This window comes from Fukomys damarensis, unplaced genomic scaffold (assembly GCF_012274545.1).
Source record: "Fukomys damarensis isolate Sample0158 unplaced genomic scaffold, DMR_v1.0_HiC HiC_scaffold_15, whole genome shotgun sequence".
NCBI lineage: Eukaryota > Metazoa > Chordata > Mammalia > Rodentia > Bathyergidae > Fukomys > Fukomys damarensis.
Window position 1 is genome coordinate 13,677,347 of NW_022900927.1, and position 18,897 is coordinate 13,696,243.

General features: G+C 37.4%; 1 protein-coding gene across 1 annotated transcript in view; it reads right to left on the minus strand.

The window, feature by feature from the left end:
* LOC104874008 (submaxillary mucin-like protein) overlaps positions 1-18,897 on the minus strand; it is an 89,132-nt gene that overhangs the window by 57,866 nt on the left and 12,369 nt on the right. The window contains exon 11 of the mRNA XM_019210112.2: positions 13,880-13,968. Coding sequence (XP_019065657.2) covers positions 13,880-13,968 — 89 coding nt within the window. The remainder of the gene's footprint in view (positions 1-13,879; positions 13,969-18,897) is intronic.

Genomic DNA, 18,897 nt, shown 5'->3' on the forward strand with positions numbered 1-18,897 from the left:
CGCTGGCATTTGTTACTGGTTAATTTCTTGATAATAGACATTCTTTCAGGAGTGAGGTAGCATCTCAGTGTTGTTTTAATTTGCATCTCTCAAATGACCAGTGATGCTGAATTTTTTTTTTTAGTGTATTTACTGTATGTACTTCATGTAAGAAGCGCCTATATCAGATGCCTATTTGGGGACTGGGTCTTTATATTTGAGGGTTCTGATTTTTAGAGTTATTTATATATTCTATATATTAGACCTTTGTCTGAGGAGCATGTGGTAAAAATTCTTTCCCACATTGTAGGTTGTCTCTTTCCTCTGTTGGTAGTTTCTCTTGCAGTACAGAAGCTCTTTAATAAGATGAGATCCCGGTTGTTGATTCTTTGTGCTAGTTCCTATGCTGTTGAGAAATGGTTCATAAAGTCTTTGCCTATACCAATGTCTTCAAGAATTCTACCAAATTTATCTTCCAGCAGATGTAGTGTTTCTGTTCCAAAATTTTGATCTCTAATAAATTTCTGTTTTAGTTTAGTATATGGTGAAAGATATGGGTCTAGTTTAATCTTCGGCAAATGGAATACCAGTTTTTCCAGCACCATTTATTAGTGAGGCTGTCTTTTCTCCAGATATGGTGTTTGTTACCTTTGTCAAAGACAAGGTGGCTGTGTGTGTTTAGAGTGCTTCTTGCAATTTATAATGTGTTCCACTGATCCTTAGGACTTTTTTTTTTTTGCCAGTACCATGCTGTTGTTTTGTTTGTTTTGTTAGTACTGGGGATCAAACTCAGGACCTTGTGCTTGCCAGGCAGGTTGCAGCACCACTGAGCCAAATCCCCAGCCCTACCATAGCTTTATACTACAATTTTAAGTTAGGGATTGTGATGCCCCCTGCCTTGCCTTTGTTGCCCAGAATTGCTTTTGCTATTCCAGATCTCTTCTGATCCCACATTAATTTTAGAATTGTTTTCTCTGATTCTGTGAGGTCTGTTATTCATATTTTTTTCAGCTTTAATTGAGTTTATTGGTACATTTTAGGGATACAGAAGTTACATTCATTGTTGGGGTCTAGTACCTCTACATGACAGGTCTTGGTTGTCATTTTTTCCCCTTGTCCCTGCCTTCCCTGCTATTCATATTTTGATCAGGATTGATTGCATTAAATCTGTATAATAATTTTGGAAGTAGGGCCATTTTTCATTTATCTTGATTCTTCTGAATGAAGAACAAAGGATTTTCTGATAGCCTCTTCAATCTTGATTTTCAGAGTGCTATAGGTTTCAAAGTACAGTGAACCACTAAGACATCCTGACAAGGCCAGCATTGTAGCTCAGTGGTGCCACCACCTGCCTTGAAAGTACAGGGTCCTGAGTTCAATCCCCAGTACAAAAAAAAAAAAAAAAAAAAAAAAAAGTCTGGGCTGACATATGAACAACTTTGGTTAATACCAAGGTTTTACTTTTACAACCAGTCTTGAGTTGTGACCTGAATGCCGGCCACTTGTGCTTCCAGACGATCTCAGATACAGATTTAACTCTTAAAGAGTTCTGGAAGAAACATTACAACTTCCTTTCCTGTGTGGGGTTAATTGAGAAATCCTGCACCAATGTGTCTCTAATGACACTGAGATCTGCCTGTACACAGGAGAGACTTTGAAGGCTGTGTGGAGGAGCCTGAGCATTCAATTGACTAACTTGAGTTACAACCAGCCCTTTGTAATTGATGGGCCTTTTACTTCCTTGATTAAATTGATTCTAAGTATTTCATTTCTCCTTTTTTTTTTTTTTTTTTTTTTTTTTTTTTTTTTTGGTTCTGGGCATCGAGCTCAGGACTATGCACTGGTGAGGCAGGTGTGGTGCCACTGAGCTAAATCCCCCTTTATGCTATTTTGAAAGGTGTGCTTTCCCTATTTCCTTTCTGAGTGAGTTTTTTTTTTTTACAAGAATGTTATTGATTTTTTGAGTGTTGACTTTGTACCCAGCAACACTACTGAATTTGGTTATTAAACTGAGAAGTATTTTGGTGGAGTTTTGGGGCTATTCTATGTAAAGTATCATGTCATCTGCATGTCATCTACTTTAATGATAATTTAACTTCTTCCTTTCTTATCCTCATTTCTTTTTTTCTTTCTCTTGTCTATTCTAGCTAATGTTTCCAGAACTATATTGAACAAGAGTGGTTACAGTGGACTTCCTTGTCTCGGTCTTGATTTTAGAACAGGAAAGCTTTTAGTTTTTGTCCATTTAATATGATTTTGGCTGTCATTTTGTTTGAGGTGGCTCCTGTCAGATTTAGATAAAGGCCATTTATTCCAATGCTCTGTAAGGTTTTTATCATGAATGAGTGTGGGCTTTGTCAAGTGCTTTTTCTGTATCATCTATTGAGATGATCACGTTGTTTTGTCCTTAGCTGTGTTAATATGACATATTACATTTATTGATTTGCATATGTGGAACCATACCTGTGTCCCTGGTCATGCTGTATTATAATCTTGATGGTTTGCTGTTTGCTTGTGTTGTGCAGAGCATGTACCTTAATAGATCTTTCTGCCCCTTTTATTTTATCCAGATTACCAGTATTAGGGCAGTGCCAAGCCAATCAATGTATGATCAATCACAGACACAGACTGTGGCTCAGCCCAGAAATTTCTTTGTTGGTTTTTTGTTTGGTTGATCTGTCTCTTTTCAAAAGTAGGATGTTAAAATCCCTTCTATGATTGTGTTATTGTTTATCTGACCATTTAATTTCAGCATTTTTTGTTTTATGAAGATAGGTGCTCCAGTATTCTGTGCATGTGTTTATCATTGTTATCTCTTCTTGTTGGATTGATCCTTTATCAATATTACCTCTTGTTGGGTTGTTCCTTTAAGTTGTATGTGGTGACCTTCTCTGTCCTTTGAATCCATTTCAATTTGAAGTTTAGCGTGTCTGATATTAGAATTGCTGCTTCTGCTTTCTTCAAGGGTCCAGAGCCTGAGATTTTTTTATCCTTTAATTTTTAGTCTGTGAATATTTTTATATTAAATGAGTCTATTGAAGGAAACAGATGGTTGGATTCTGTTTTTTTTATTCAGTCTCCCAGTCCTTTTCTTTTAGTTGGAGAGTTGAGGCCATTCACAGTGAGATTACTGAGATGTGTTTGTTATTTACTATCACTGGTTTCTTTATCTGTTGGTGTTCTGTTTTTTGTTGTTGTTTTTGTTTGTTTGTTTGTTTGTTTGTTTTTGTTTTTTGAGACAGGGTCTCACTATGTAGTTGAGACTGACCTGGAACTCACTATGTAGCCAAGGCTGGTCTGGAACTCGCAGTGATCCTCCTGCCTCAGCCTCCTGAGTGCTGGGATTACAGGCCTGCACCACCACGCCCGGTTTGTTCATATTCTTTTTAGATAAGATGACTAAGGGTGCTAAGGGTTTATCTTTTTTGTTTAAACTTTCAAAGAACCAATCTTTGATTCTTTTGATTGCTTTTCTAGTCTCATTTTCATAAATTTTTGCCCTTGTTTATAATTTACTTCCTTGTACCAGATTTGAGTTTGACTGTTGCTGTTTTTCTAAGACTGATATGCATTGATAGGTTATTTATTTGCATGTGCTCTGCCTTTCTAATGTGGGAATTCATTGCTATAAGCCTCCCTCTTAGGACTACTTTCACTGTGTCCCACAGGCTCCAGTATGTTGTACTGACACTATCCTTTGAGGATAGAAACTGTCTTCTTTAATTTCATCTGTGATTCATTGATTATTCAAGAGGGTGTTATTTAATTTCCACATGTTTCCAGTGTTTCTGTGTTGTCTTTTGCCATTGATTTTTAATCTCTGCACAATGGTCCAATAATATGCTTGGGATAATTTCAATTCTTCATTTACTAAAGCATGCTCTATGGGCTAGTATGTGGTCTATCTTGGAGGAAGTCCTGTGTGCGTCCAAGAAGAATGTGTTCTCTGTTTCTATTGTGTTTGGTGCTGTAATTATCTATTAAGTCCATTTGTTCAAAGGTTTGGTTCAGTGCTGATATTCCTTTTTGCTTTTAAGACTAGTTGATCTGTTCCTGTAAGACAGTGGGCATTAAGATCCTCCACTAGAATTGTATAGGTGTTCATCTGATTTTTAGTGTCCATTTGCGTTTGTTTTATGAAGTTGTGCATGGCAGTATTTCATGTGTATATAATTGTTAAGTTTTCCTGTTGAACTGTTCCCTTAACCAAAAATATATACCTTTTTTATCTCTTCTGATCAGCCTTGGCTTGAAATCACTTTGAAATTAACATAGCAACTCCTACTTTTTTCTAGGTTCCCATTGCATGAAATATTGTTTTTCATTCTTTGACGTTTTTTGGGGGGGTTGTTTGTTTGTTTGTTTGTTTGTTTTTGAGACAGGGTCTCCCTACATAGTTGAGACTGACCTGGAACTCACTATGTAGCCCAGGCTGGTCTCAAACTCACAGCGATCCTCCTGCCTCAGCCTCCCTAGTGCTGGAATTACAGGTGTGCGCCACCATGCCCAGCCTTTTTGAGTTTTAATTTGTATCTTTTTTAGTTAAATGTAATTCTTGCATACTGCATATTGTTAGGTTTTGTTTTGATTTTTAAATTCTTTAATTTTATTGGTACACTTTAGGTATACAGTATGCTGACATTCATTTTTGAGAATTTGTACCTTTACATAGCATATCTCGATTCTTACTTTTTTCCCCATTCTCCTTCCTTCAACCCCTTTACCCCTATTTACAGAGACTTTGTTTCCATTTTTTCTTTTTCTCATATTTATTCCTTTTCCTTCTTTCCTTTCCCCTACCCCTCATACTTTCCCTTTGGACACTTTCTTCCTGTTTGACATTATTTATTATACATTTTGATCCTTATTTATACTTTCAGTTCCTCACAGCAGAGAAACTGTTTGGCATTTACATGTGTGCCTTATTTATTTCACTTAAGAGTAAGGCCTCAATGTGAATCCATTTAGCTATAAATGTCTCTAGTTTCTCATTCTTTCTGGCTGACTAGCATTCCATTTAATGGAAAAAACAGATTTTTTAAATCCAGTCTCCAATTGATAGGCAATTGGTTTGTTTCCAAGTTTTAGCTATTACAAACTGTGCCTCCATAAACATAGGGGAACATATATTGCTGTGGCATGATTCTTTTAATTCTTCTGGTAAGATTCCCAGAGGGGAGTAGCTGGGTCAAATGGGACCTTTAATCCTAGTTTTTTGAGATATCTCCATACTGATTTCCATAGTACTTGCACCACTCTACACTGACACCAACAGTGAAGAGGGGTTCCTTTTCCCAGAACCCTGCCAGCTTTTGTTATTGGTTGATTTTTAAATAGCAGCCTATTTAACTTAGCTCAGTGGTGCCACTACCTGCCTCAGAAGCACAAGGTCCTTAGTTTGATCCCCGATAAAAATAGCAGCCATTCTTTCTGGGGTGAGGTGGAATCACAGCATTGTTTTCATTTGCATCTCTCAAATGACCAGGAATACTGATTATTTTTCCATGTTCATTTGCTATTTCTACTTCTTTGTCTGAGAAAAATGCCTGTTCATTTTAGATGCCCAGTTTTGGATTGGGTGTTCATATTTAGAAGGTCTGATTTTTTTTTAAGTTCTTTAAATATTCCAGATAGTAGTCCTTTGTCTGAGGAACAGCTGGTAAAATTTTTTCCCACAGTGTGAGTTGTCACTTCATGCTGTTGGTGGTTTCCCTTGTTATACAGAAACTTTTTAATAAGAAAAGATCCCACTTGTTGATTCTTTGTGCTAGTTTATATGCTACTGAGGTTTGTTAATTCCTGAAATCTTTTCCTACACCAATGTCTTCAAGAGTTCTACCTAACCACTTTTCCAGCCAGTCTAGTGTTTCTGTCTTAATATTTAGATCTTTAACCCATTTTGATTTTAGTTTAGTGCCTGGTAAAAGATATGCATCTAGTTTTCATCTTTGACTAATTAAAACTCAATTTTTTCCAGTACCATTTATTAAAGAGGCTATCTTTTCTCTAGTGAGGGTGTTTAGCTCCTTTGTCAAAAGTGGGGTGGCTGAGTGTGTCTAGAGTTGTTTCTGCATCTTCTAATGTGTTCCACTGATTACTGGTTCTGTTTTATTGCCAGTACGATGCTGGCTTTATCACAGTACCTTCGTAGTGTTGTTTCAAGTTGGGGATTGTGATATCCCCCATCTCATCTTTGTTGCCTAGAATTGCTTTTGCTATTCTAGGTCTCTTCTGGTTCCAAATGAATTTTTGGTTTGTTTTCTCAAGTTCTGTGAAATATGTTGCTGGGATTTCAATAGGGATTGCATTGAATCTATGTAGCAGTTTTGGACATATGGCCATTTTTACTACAATGGTTCTTCCTACCCACAAGCAAGGAATGTCTTTCCATTTTCTGATATCCTCTTTCGTCTCTTTTTTCAGAGTGCTGTTGTTTTCAGAGTAAAGCTCTTTGATTTCTTTTGTTAGGTGATTCCTAGTTTATTTATTTTTGTTTCAGGAATTGAATTCAGGACCTTGTGCTTGTATGGCAGGCAGCAGCACCACTGAGCTAAATCCCTAACCCTGGATCTCTTGTGAAAGGAACTGTTTCTCTAGTTTCTCTATCAGTAAGTCTCTTGTTCATGTACAAGAAAACTATTGATTTTTGTGTGTTGACCTTGAATTTGCTTAAGTCTGAAAGACTTGGTGGAGTTCTTGGGGTCTTCTATATAGAGTATCATGTCATCTGCAAATAATGACAATTTAACTTTTTTGTTTCCAATCATTATTCCTTTTATTACTTTCTCTTGCCTAATTGCTGTGACTAATGTTTCCAAAACTATATTGAACAGGAGTGGTGAAAGTAGACATCCTTGTCATGTTCCTGATTTTAATGTGAAGAATTTCACTTTTTTTTTCTTTTTTCTTTTTTTGGTACTAGGAATTGAACTCGGGTCTTTGCACTTGCAAGGCAGGCCAAGGATTTCAGTTTTTGATCATTTAGTATGATATTGGCTGTTGGTTTTTCATAGTTGGCTTTTTATCAGGTTGAGATAGAGACCATCTATTACAATTTTTTGGAGAGTTTTTTATCATGAATGTGTGTTGGATTATGTCAAATACTTTTTCTGCATCTGTTGAGATGATCATATGGGTTTTGTCCTTAGTCCTATTAATATAATGTATTACATTTATTGATTTGTGTATGTTGAACCATCCCTGTATCCCTGGAATGAATCCCACTTGGTCAGGGTGTATGATCTTGATGATTTGCATTCTATTTGTTAATATCTTATTAAAGATTTTTGTATCTATGTTTATTAGTCAGATTGGCCTATACTTCTCTTTTTTGGCTGCATCTTTCTCTGTTTTGGGATCAAGGTGATGATTGCTTCCAGGACTGAATTTGGGAGAATTGCTTTCCTTTCAATTTTATTGAACAGTTTAAACAGTAGTGGTCATAGTTCCTCTCTAAATGTCTTGTAGAGTTAAGCAGTGAAGCCATCAGGGTCTGGCTTTTTTTAGTTGGTAAAGTTTTAATTACATTTTCAATTGCATTGATTGATACTGGGTCATTTAGAATTTTTAGGTCTTCTTTTTTCAACTTTGGTAATTCATATGTATCTAGGAATCTGTCCATTTTATTCTGTGTTTGCCATCTTATTGGCCTATAGGTTCTCAAAGTAAGTATTGATGATCCTCTGGATTTCAGCTGAGTCCATTGTAATTTCACCCTTTTTGTTCCTAATTGCATGGATTTGGGCCTTTTCTTTCCTTTTTTTGATAAGGTTGACTAAGGGTTTAGCAGTTTTATTTATTCTTTTGAAAAACTGACCTGGCATGTAAAAGTACAAGATCCCAGTAATGAATGTAACTGTACTGTCTACCTAGAATGTACAATAAATTAAATTTAAGAAAAAAAGAAAAACTGACTCTTCAATTTGTTGATTTTTTTTGGTACCATTCTCTTAGTCTCCATTGCACTGATTCTGCTCTGATCTTTATAATTTCCTCCCTTGTATGAGCCTATGGGTTGTTCTGCTCTTATTTTTCTAGAAACTTGAGGTTCACCTTAGGTTATTTATTTGAGCTCACTCTTTTCCTAATATGAGTATTCACTGCTATTAATTTCCCTCATAATATTCCTTTCATTGTGTTCCATAGATTCTGATATGTTGTATTGGCATTATCATTTAATTATGGAAGCTGTCTGATTTCTTCTTTAATTTCCTCTGTGAAATTGGTTGTTAAGAATTGTGTTATTCAATTTCCAAGTGTTTATGAAATTCTTTGTGGTTTCTTTTGCTATTGATCTCCAATTTCACACACTATGGTCTGTCATAATAGATAGGGGAGAATTCAGTTCCTTTGAACTTACTTAAACATGTTCTATGAGTGAGTATGTGGTCTATTTTGGAGAATAACCCATTTGCAGCTGAAAAGAATGTATATTCTGACTTTGTGGGGTGGAACACTCAGTAAACATCTGTTAAATCCATTTTTCAAGAGTTTGGTTGAATTTGAGTATTTGTTGTTTACTTTTTGTCTAATCTATCTTTTTGTGACAGTGGAGCATTAAGGCCCACCACTACTATTGTATTAGTTCCTATTTTATTTTTCTTGTCCATTAATATTTGTTTTGTATAGTTGGGGCCATTAGTATTTGGTGTGTATATATTTATGATTGTCATCTCTTCCTTTGTCTTGGATTGTTCCCATTACAAGGATGTAGTGCCCTTCTTTGTCTCTCTTAATTAGTAGCTTGAAATCCATTTATCTGCAAGTAGGATAGCTAGTCCTGCTTTTTTTCAGGTTCCTGTCTCATGGGGTGTTGTTTCCTACCCTTTTACTTTGTCTTTGTGTTTCTATTTAAATTAAGTGTTTCTTATGTGCAGTATATTGTTATATCTCGCTTTTTGACCCATTCTGCCAGTCTATTTCTTTTTATTAGTGAATCAAGACCATTAACATTGGTGGTTATAACTGATAGGTATTGACTTATCCTTGTCATGACCTTTTTCTGTTGTTCAATTTGCCCCCTTTGCATTTAATTTCTTGTGTTGTCTGATAGATTCATTCTGCTGTGCTTCCTGAGATTGTGATCTTCATTCTCTTTTCCTAGGATATTATTTAAAATTTTTTGAAGTGTTGGTTTGATATTCATGATGTTCCTTATGTGTTCTTTTTCATGAAAGTACCTTATTTCTTCAATTTTGAAAGATAGTTTTGCAAGGTACATTGATCTGGGTTGGAGGTTATTTTAGGCTTGAAATTCTGTGTGTGTGTGTGTGTGTGTGTGTGTGTGTGTGTGTGTGTGTGTGTCTGTACCAGGGATTGAACACAGGACCTTGTGCTTGGGAAGCAGGCAGCATAGGCTCTTCTTGACTTGAGGGTTAGTACTGAGAAGTCCGCTATGAATCTGATGGGATTTCCTGTGTATGTAATTTGTTTCTTTCTAACTGCTTATAATATTTTTTGGTTCTATTGTTAGGTTTCTGGAATCTTAACTATTATATACCTAGGTGTAGATTTTTTTTTTTTTTAATCACAGCTAGCTGGAGTCCTATATGCCTCATTTATCTGTTCGTCAAATTCTTTTCCTTGCTTGGGAAGTTTTCTGCATTACTTCTCTGAGCAGTTTTTTTATGCCATTTGCACAATCTCCTATTTCTTGACTCTGATCAGTCTTACGTAATTCATCTTTGCATCATCCAGCAGCTTCTAGATTGATTTCTCATGGTCTCTTACTATTATTAACAAATTTTTCTTTTCCTGGTTACTAATTGCAATCATGTCTTCTATATCTGATATTCTGTCCTCTCATCAGCTTATTTTGTTGTGTAAACTTTCAATGGAGTTTTTAATCTCCTGGATATTGTTTGCATCTGTTTTATGGATTCCTTTTTTTTTCCTATTCTGGGATTCTACCATATTCTTCTGCTTCTCTATTTTTTAAATCTGTGTCTCCTGTAGAGTTTAATCACATCTTTTATTATGGACTCAATCTCTGTTGTTGTCCAAGAAATAATTTCTGATTTTATTTTTTCCAGATCTTCTTTCATTGACAGTTCAGAGAGTTCAGATGATTATCAGATTGTTCCATCTCATTGCCGCTTGGGATTGCCTCTGGAAGTATGTTTTTGAGTCTTATTTATGTGTTTTCTCATTTTAACAGATACAGCCTCTTGTGCCTTTGTTGAGATGACTCTACTCACCCAGTGGGGTTCAATTTTCAGCAAACCTCAGAGAGGCCCTCTCTCTACTGTTCACTACTGCACCAATTTTTGGGTTCAGAATGGTGGTCTTCTAGATCCCTGCACTTGACTGTTGATTAGGCAGGGTTCTGGCTTGGGCCTGTGCATAGTTAGGGTGGTATCTGGGCATTTCTCTTGCTGGGGCCTGCCCACCTGCATAACTGTTATCTTGGAAGGCCTTTGACTGGAGGCTATGAGCCCAAGCTGCTGGTGTCTGAGTGGGGCCCTGGCCATGTCCTGCATACCCTGTCCTGTGTATCCATGCAGCTGTTGTCCATGCAGACTTCTGGCTGAGGTCTGCTTGCACTTACTGATGGTATCTGGATGTAGCAGCCCTGGCTGTGGCCTACACACCTGCTCAGCTGTTTTCCAGGTGGGCCTTTGACTGGAGCCTGTTGCCCAAGCTGCAGGTGTCTGGCTAGGGGGTTGTTTTTTGGATCCATTCTGTCAGTCTGTGTCTTTCTTTTTTTTGGGGGGGGTACCAGAGATCAAACTCAGTTCCCTGCACTTGCAAGACAGATAGTGGAACCACTGAGCTAAATCCCCAGCCCCAGTTTGTGTCTTTTGATTGAAGAATTGAGACCATTCACACTGAGAGTTAGACCTGAAAGGAACTGACTTATTCCTTTCACTGCATAATTTTCCTGATGCTGATTTCCTCATTCCTGTTTCCCATTTGCTTAGCTGCTCATCCCAGCAGATATATTCATTCTTTTTGACATATTAGCATTGTTGGCTTCATTGTCTTTTTCTACAATATCCCAAAATTTTTTTATAATGCTGGTTTGGTGATCATAAAATTTTGAGGTAATCCTTATCATGGAAAGACCTTATTAGTCCATCAATTGTAAAGGAAAGTTTTGCTGAATTCTAAAGCTGGGGTTGGTAGTCACTATGTTTTAGGACTTAAAATATTTCACTCCAAGCCTTCCTGGCTTTTAAAGTTTGTGTGAAAAAGTCTACCATGATCCTTATTGGCTTATCTCTAAATGTGATTTGTCATTTTTCTCTAGAAGCTTTCAAAATTTTTTTCCTGTGATGGACATCTGAAATTTTAAGTAGAATGTGGAGTGGGAGAGGTTCTCTTTTGGTCGTGGCTATTTGGGGTTTTATTTGGGGGGGATTCTATATGCTTTACTTATCTATATGTCTATTTCATTCTTTTCTTTTTTTTTTTTTTTTTTTTTTTTTTTTTTGCCCCAGTGATCAGACTCAGGTCCTTGTACTTGCCGGGTAGGCACAGCACCACTAAACTACATCCTCAGCCCTATATGTTTATTTCTTTCCATATATTTGGGATATTTTCTGCCATTATTTCTGTGAACAGCTTTTTTATGCCATTTGCACAATCTTCTGATTTTTCACTTATTCCAATTATACTTATATTACATTATCCAATTATCCTTAGTCTTCATTGCATCATCTAGTATTTTCTAATCCATTTTTTATGTTCTCTTGTTATTTTTAATGTGACTTTGAATACTTGTCTTTGAAGGCATGATTGTCTTCTAGATCTGAGATTTTTGTCCCCATGTTGATTGATTCTACTGCCTATACTTGCAGTATGATTTTTCATCTTTTGGATTTGTGATTGAAGCTTTTTCATGGAATCTAATTCTTTGGTGAATTGGTCATTCATGTTTTGTATTGTTTTGTTTAGCTCATCTAGCTTTTTATTATTGTCTTCTAAAAGCTTCTGCAACTTTTTGGTTACTACTTCCATTATCCATTTAGTTATATCCTCTCTAATCCCAGAAAATATTTCTATGGACTGCTTTATAACTTTCTCCCCTAATCTTTCAATTAATTCTGGTGTATAGCTTATGCTTTCTGTCCTTTAATAGTCCCTGGATTTGCTTCAGGGACTTGGGAGTTTTGGGATTCACTTTCTTGCCTTTCTTCTCATGTGTCTGTTGCTTTTATTTGTGCTTGTTTTCTTTTGTGCTGAGGTATGTGGATGCTTATAGGGTGCTATGTAGTTAGCCTAGCATGAAAGTTCTCTGGGAATATACTTTAGTAGTGTTAGGGTCACAAAGGTAATCTAAGTGTTGGCTTACAGAGAGACAGCAAGAAGTATGGGACCCTTCTAATATCAAGCAAACTAGATAGCTAATATTACACAAGACAAAATAGATATTAATATAGCCATGGAAACCAATTAGGTGCCACCCTTAATCTTAGAGAAAAAACCAGCAATTATGAGATAAGCATTAAGGTAACCCTTAGTACTATTGAGTTATAGATAGGATTACTAAATGTGACAACTGTATCTTTGCTAGTGGTAGAAAAAAATGTTGATTGTAATTTTACAGTGATGTATCAAAAGATTAACAAAGCTCTGTGGTTAAACTATTAACAGTATAGAATCTGGAAGTGGGGGAATGCAAGAGAGAAATACTGAAACCTTAAACTCTATTAGAAGAAGGAAAGAAAAATGTTCCAAGGGATCATATTGGGGAATAGAAGGATATTTATAGAATTAGATAAACATAGTCCAAAAACTTAGCAAGAAAAAGAAGATGAAAGAAAAAGAGGCAAAAAGAAAAAATTATATGATAGTGAAAAATAAGAGAAACATCCTTAAGAATAGAAAACTTATAACTCTATTGTATACCTAGATTGTACCAATAAACTCAATAAAAAGAAAAAAAAGAAGAGCAGGAAAAAATAGAGAAGAGAAGCAGAAAAAGAGATTAGAAACAAGGCAGAGGACAAAGTAAGACTGCCCCCAGGAAATGCGTGACAATGAAAGGAAGGAAAGAGAAAGAAAAAGAAAAAAGGAATAAAATTGAACCCCCCAAAATCTGAGTACAATGTTCATAGTTAGAAAAACACAAAACAAACACCATTGCCAAAAACAAACAAAAAAAGAGATTAAAAAAAAAAAACAGCACAATCAAATGAACAGTAACAATGCCAAAAATAATTTCTCTGTTATTTCAAGTGTATGATCATCTTCCAGAGTACAGTTTTAGGGGCAACATCCAATTCATGACATGTCCCTGCTCTTCTTGGCAAAGAAGACAGTTAAAGCCCAGTTCTGCAATGTACAGTGTCACCAGAAAGCAGGTCATAGGACAAGAATGGGAGTGCTACTCCTAAGGCTTTCACATTCATGGAGATTCAGGTTCAGACCTGGCCTCTGCGTATGGGTGTTACTCAGCTTAGAATATTCTGGGTATCTCTTGGTGGCCTGACCATGGCTCTCTACCCATGGATGTCTCCTTTGGCTGACCTTCATTCAATGACTCTGGGAGCATGAAGCTGGACACCCTGAAATAAAGCCAACCCACGGCTGCTCTGAGGCACAATCCTAATTAGTCCTCTCCCTTGTATGATGTCTGATAGTTCATTTCAGGGAATATGGCAAGTGTTTGGCCTGGAGTCACTCACCAACTGTTGTAGCTCACAGCATCTGCTGGTCTGTTCAACTGCTGCCTATCTCCCTGAGGGCTTTTGGAAACCCCTGCTTTCACTGTGTCTCTTGTAAGATTTGGCTCTCCTTTCTCACAAGCCCTAAGCCAGGGAGAAAGTGCAGCTTGCCCTTTTCTTTTTCTATGAATTGTCTATTCATCTTCTCTGTAGGCCAAAACGTTCCCATCAGATTCTTCCTGAGTCCCAGGTCTCCACCTCTCTCTTTTCTGCCTGAAGTTATTGCTGCTTACCATTCTGCCATTTCCCAGAATTCCAAATGACTACTTGCTCCAGCAAAGTCCTCCTTCATAGTTTCAACATCTCCCAGTAGCACCACCAGCTGCAAAGCAAGCCATCAACACATGAAATCAGATTGAAATTCTAAGCCAGGTTACGGATAAGAGAATCATTATCTTTCACCTCTTAAAGCTTGACTTTGATATATGTTGGGGTAGACTTTGATGAGATAAATCTGATTGGTGACCTTTATCCTTTCTGTACCTGGACTGAGCTACGTCCCCATAGCCAATCCTTTCTTGCATTTTTATTGTGAGACAGAATCTCACTAAATTGTTCAGGCTGGGGTCAAACTTGAACCTCAATCACCCAAATATTTTCCCATTTTGTACCCTTTCAAAATTCCCATTCTCTTTTCTTTTCTTCTCCTCCAAATGAATATTTTCATTTAGCCTATCTTCCAGCTCACTAATTCTTTGTTTGGCATGATCTATCCCATTTATCCCATTTATTCATTTATTTTTTATTTTATTTTTTTATTTTTTATTTTTTGAGACAGAGTTTCACTATGTAGTTCAGACTGCCCAGGAAATCGCTGTGTAGCCCAGGCTGGTCTTGAACTCACAGTGATCCTCCTGCCTCAGCCTCCCGAGTGCTGGGATTACAGGTGTGTACCGTCACACCCAGCTTCCCTTTATTTTGTTTTGAATTTTTCTGAGTATATTTTTTTCAACTCAAGTTGATTTATTTCCTTTCCATGTCTGTTAAGTTTCCCCGAGTATTGAAGCGTGTTTCTGTTCCTGAAGCTCATCAAGTTTCTTTAAAATAGCCCTTCTAAATTCTTGATGCCAGAGTTTTTCCTCACTAGTTACTTTAGTCACTTTCTGGCATCTTACTTTAACTGTTATGTGAGGTCAGGGTTCCATGAAAGTTCTTGATACTTGTTGGTGTGCTACATCATCTGAGAATTAAAGGATTCGCTTTTTTTTTTCCAATATTTTGTATTCTGCTTGTCTTTACAGGTGTGCCTTTCTTTCCAGAAATTCTAAGTAGGCTGTTTTCTCTCATCCTCTCATCACTTCTACTATTTCATCAATAGAAGACATTCTAATTTCACATTTTTCAAGAGTTTCCTGTTGTTTTTCTTGCTGTCTCATCAGTAGAGGGCAATCCAAGCCTAGGTTTGTCCTAAGTCAGTCCTCATATGTTATTTAGCGTAAATTAGTTGAATATCTGAACAGCAAGTCTGTTCTTGACTGTTTTTTTTGTTTTTTTTTTTTTGGTACCAGGAATCAAACTTGGGTCCTTGTGCTTGCGAGGCAGGTGGTGGAACCACTGAGCTGAACCCCTGGCCACTTGACTGTTTCTTTCTAGGGCCAATACAGACCCAAGCCTTTACTCTGTAGTCACTGATCTGTAGTCACGCACTATGGTTTTCTGCCCCTCTGCAAGCAGAATCACCAAGGAGAAACCACCCTAGGCTCCTGTGTCATTCCAGTGGCCACCAACACCATCAAGCTATCATAGTGAGAGACCACAGTCTTCTGGGAGCAATGCAGCACATGGTAGGTTCTAAGCCTGCCTACTGCTTAGATGGATTCATGGCCCAGTCCTGCTACAATCAGCTAGTGGTGATGTTGGCCAGAATAGAAATCTGACAGACTAGGGCCATATGTTGGCATCTAATACCCAGGCTGTTTGAGAGTCCACAGATGTACCTAGGACCAAAGGGCCAAGTCCTTTCATCCTCACTCCCCAACAAGTGGATTCTTGCTCTCCTCCTTTGCCCAAGTTAGAGGAAGGGTGACAGAGAGTTCCTTGGCCACCTGGCTAATGCTTTCCTGGCATTTTAGACCTGGGGCCTGGGATTATAGGGCTCTGCCTGGTATTAGGTTTCAATAGAGCCTAAGGCCTTGAATTAATTTCTTCTCCTTCATTGCAACCAGCGGCGTCTCTCTCCAAGCTGCTGTGATGCAGGTGAGTCTATCGTTCTGCCTTCTTGATGTATGGTTTCTTTTCTTATTGTACTAAAACCATGTACTACCATGTCTTTCCTGGTTTCCTTAGCTCTTGGGTAGGCAGTTTGTTCTTTTTGTTGTTGTTGTTGTTCTTCTTCTTCTTCTTTTTTTTGGTACGTGGGATTGAACTTCGGACCTTGTACTTACCTGCAAGGCAGGCAGCGGCACCACTGAGCTAAATGCCCAGCCTGGTAATTTGTTCTTGAATGGCTGTTGAAATTGATGTGTCCATGGGAAGACAATTTCTGGAGTATCTTAGTCACCATCTTTCAAACCAATTTAGCCTAAAGATAAAGTTTTTTATTTTCATTGAATTTATTTTATATTTTAGGTATACAGTTTAGGTATACAGTACAGTTACATTCATCATTGAGATCTTATACTTTTACATGACAGGTCTTGGTTCTCATTTTTATCCCCTGTCCCTGCCCTCCCTTCATCCCCTCCTCCCTTCCCTATTTGCAAATACTTTGTTTCCATTTTTTCATTTTCTCACAGCATTTTTTTTTTTTTTTTTTTTTTTTTTTTGTACTGGGGATTGAACTCAGCACCTTGCACTTACAGAGAAGGTAGAACAACCACTGAGCTAAATCCCTGGCCAGATAAAGTTTAATATAGAAAGAATGGCCAGGCTGAATGCAGACAATTCTCTGTGGATAGTTTTTAAAAAATAACTTTTCACATTAAATTCTAATCACTGATAATAATCTCAAGGGCATATGTTTCATTATAAAAATACATATTTGAAGTATATAGTCCTAAGTAAGTAGTTGAATTAACTGGTCTTTGATTTCATCATTCAATATTCAACACATTCATAATTATCTACTATATGCTAAGTCCATTCTTGGTATTGGGAACAGAGTTATTAAATAGAGATGCAAGCTTCCTGGCAAGTTCAGAACACTCATATTCCAGAACAAGGAATGAATAAACATATTAGAGATAACTGCAATTAAAAATATATGTAAGAGGGCTTACACACACACGCATGCACACATATTTGTATATATATGTATATGTGTGTGTATGTAAGGTTACCAAGTATACAGATGCACATAAGAGGTGACTAATATATACTTTTCATTCTACCTGTATTCTGTATAATATTAGAAATATTGAGTTTTAAAGATGTTCTGACAAAATTGTAACTCTAGATTATGAGGATTAACAGTCAACTTTCCTTTTCAATTTTATGGTTGGATCACTTATTTGAAGTTGCTAAAAGGATATCATTGACATATAGAAAACTTTTTTATCATATGAAAAAGTGAGGGAAAAGAATGAAAGATAGGGTCACAGAGGAGGCTTCATCTATGCAACTCATTTCAAAGGCACTGACACAGACTTCACTTCACAGGGTGAGCTCATTTCCATGTCCTTCCTCATTCAGTCCTCAGACCCCAATCTTGTAAACCATCAGGGATCTTAGAAAATGACGCCAACTCTCCCGTGAGAAATAGAGGATAGGTTCCCTGGAACAGACTCTGAGATGGAGATTTCCATGAAGCAGACTTCTTGTAGCATGCTCTTGGAATCCAAATTGGAGGGAGAGAGGGAGAGAGAGGGAGGGAGGCAGACCGACAGATGGACAAATGGACAGATGAACAGACAGACTGAGTACATGCAGAACCCAAGGCAATATGGTTCTTCAATGAAAATCTCTGCCAACCCTGTAGGGAACTCTTAGACTCAAGTTGGGGTGAGAGAGATTAGACTTTCTTCAATCACTGGATGCTTTTCTTTCCCCAGAAGAAGGAGATAACAGGATGTGTGGCTCTTTTCAGCCAAGCCATTCCCCTAAGGAGGCTGACAGCTAAAAGCAATCTTCTGACACTACTCTGGACAACTGGAAAACACATACTTTACTTCTGATGGGAAATCTAGGCAGTGAATCTCAGTATTTCTTGCAATAATCTTAGTCTGGTGATGACACAAGTCTCAGCTTCTTCTCTGGCTGTTTCTGTTACAAAGGGGAGCAATATGCCCCCTAGAATTTGTTTTGCAAATATTTATTTGGCTCCCTAATTTTGTGATCTAAGGACCGGAACTCTCTGAAGATGAAGTTGATATATATGTATTTTTACAAAGATACCCACTGTGGTTCAAAGACCTTAATTTTGGACTTGTCACTTGTTCCATAGGGAGCTGTGCCTCTAATTCTAGTGAACAGGATATCAGTGGAGATCTGTGTACAGCTTCTGGGTCTTGCTCTTAATAAGCAGGAGCATACGCTCCCTCTTTGCCAGTGCTTCTTTCTAACAGTGGAATGAGATGGTAGAGGCTACAGCAAGCCCTTGTGGGTCATCAAGATAGAAGGTGTCTGTTGAGAATGGCAGCACAGGTGGAAGATGTGGGTCACAGCCATACGTGGTCCAATCACCTACATGGTCTTGTGCATGAGAGAGCAATAAAATTATATCTCTCTTGAATTACAGTTACTTTGGGGTATCTGTAATCTATTTAAATCATCACAATGTAGAGATAATGCACCCTCACCTTTGAAGGACAGGTTTTTGTACTTTGTTTACCTACATCAGGAAATGGACCCATTTGACTTTGGAAATAAGATCTTTCTCAGGCCCATTACACTGAATGATGTAAAAAGTACTGATTCTTGCTGAGGAAAGTTTTGTTTTGTTTTTGGCTTGGTTTGATACCAGCGATCGAACTCGGGACCTTGAACTTGCGAGGCAGGCAGCAACACCACTGAACTAAATCTCCAGGCTAAAAATTACTAATTCTGGAGAACTGATTAAAGCACCAGCTGTTCAGATTATCAATATTTCAATATAATCTGTACCAATCAAATGGTTCTGGAATACAGGTTGTAATATAATTATAGCAATAGAGCCTTCAGGGTTTAACCACTGAACAATCTCCAGGCTAAAAATTACTAATTCTGGAGAACTGATTAAAGCACCAGCTGTTCAGATTATCAATATTTCAATATAATCTGTACCAATCAAATGGTTCTGGAATACAGGTTGTAATATAATTATAGCACAAGAGAG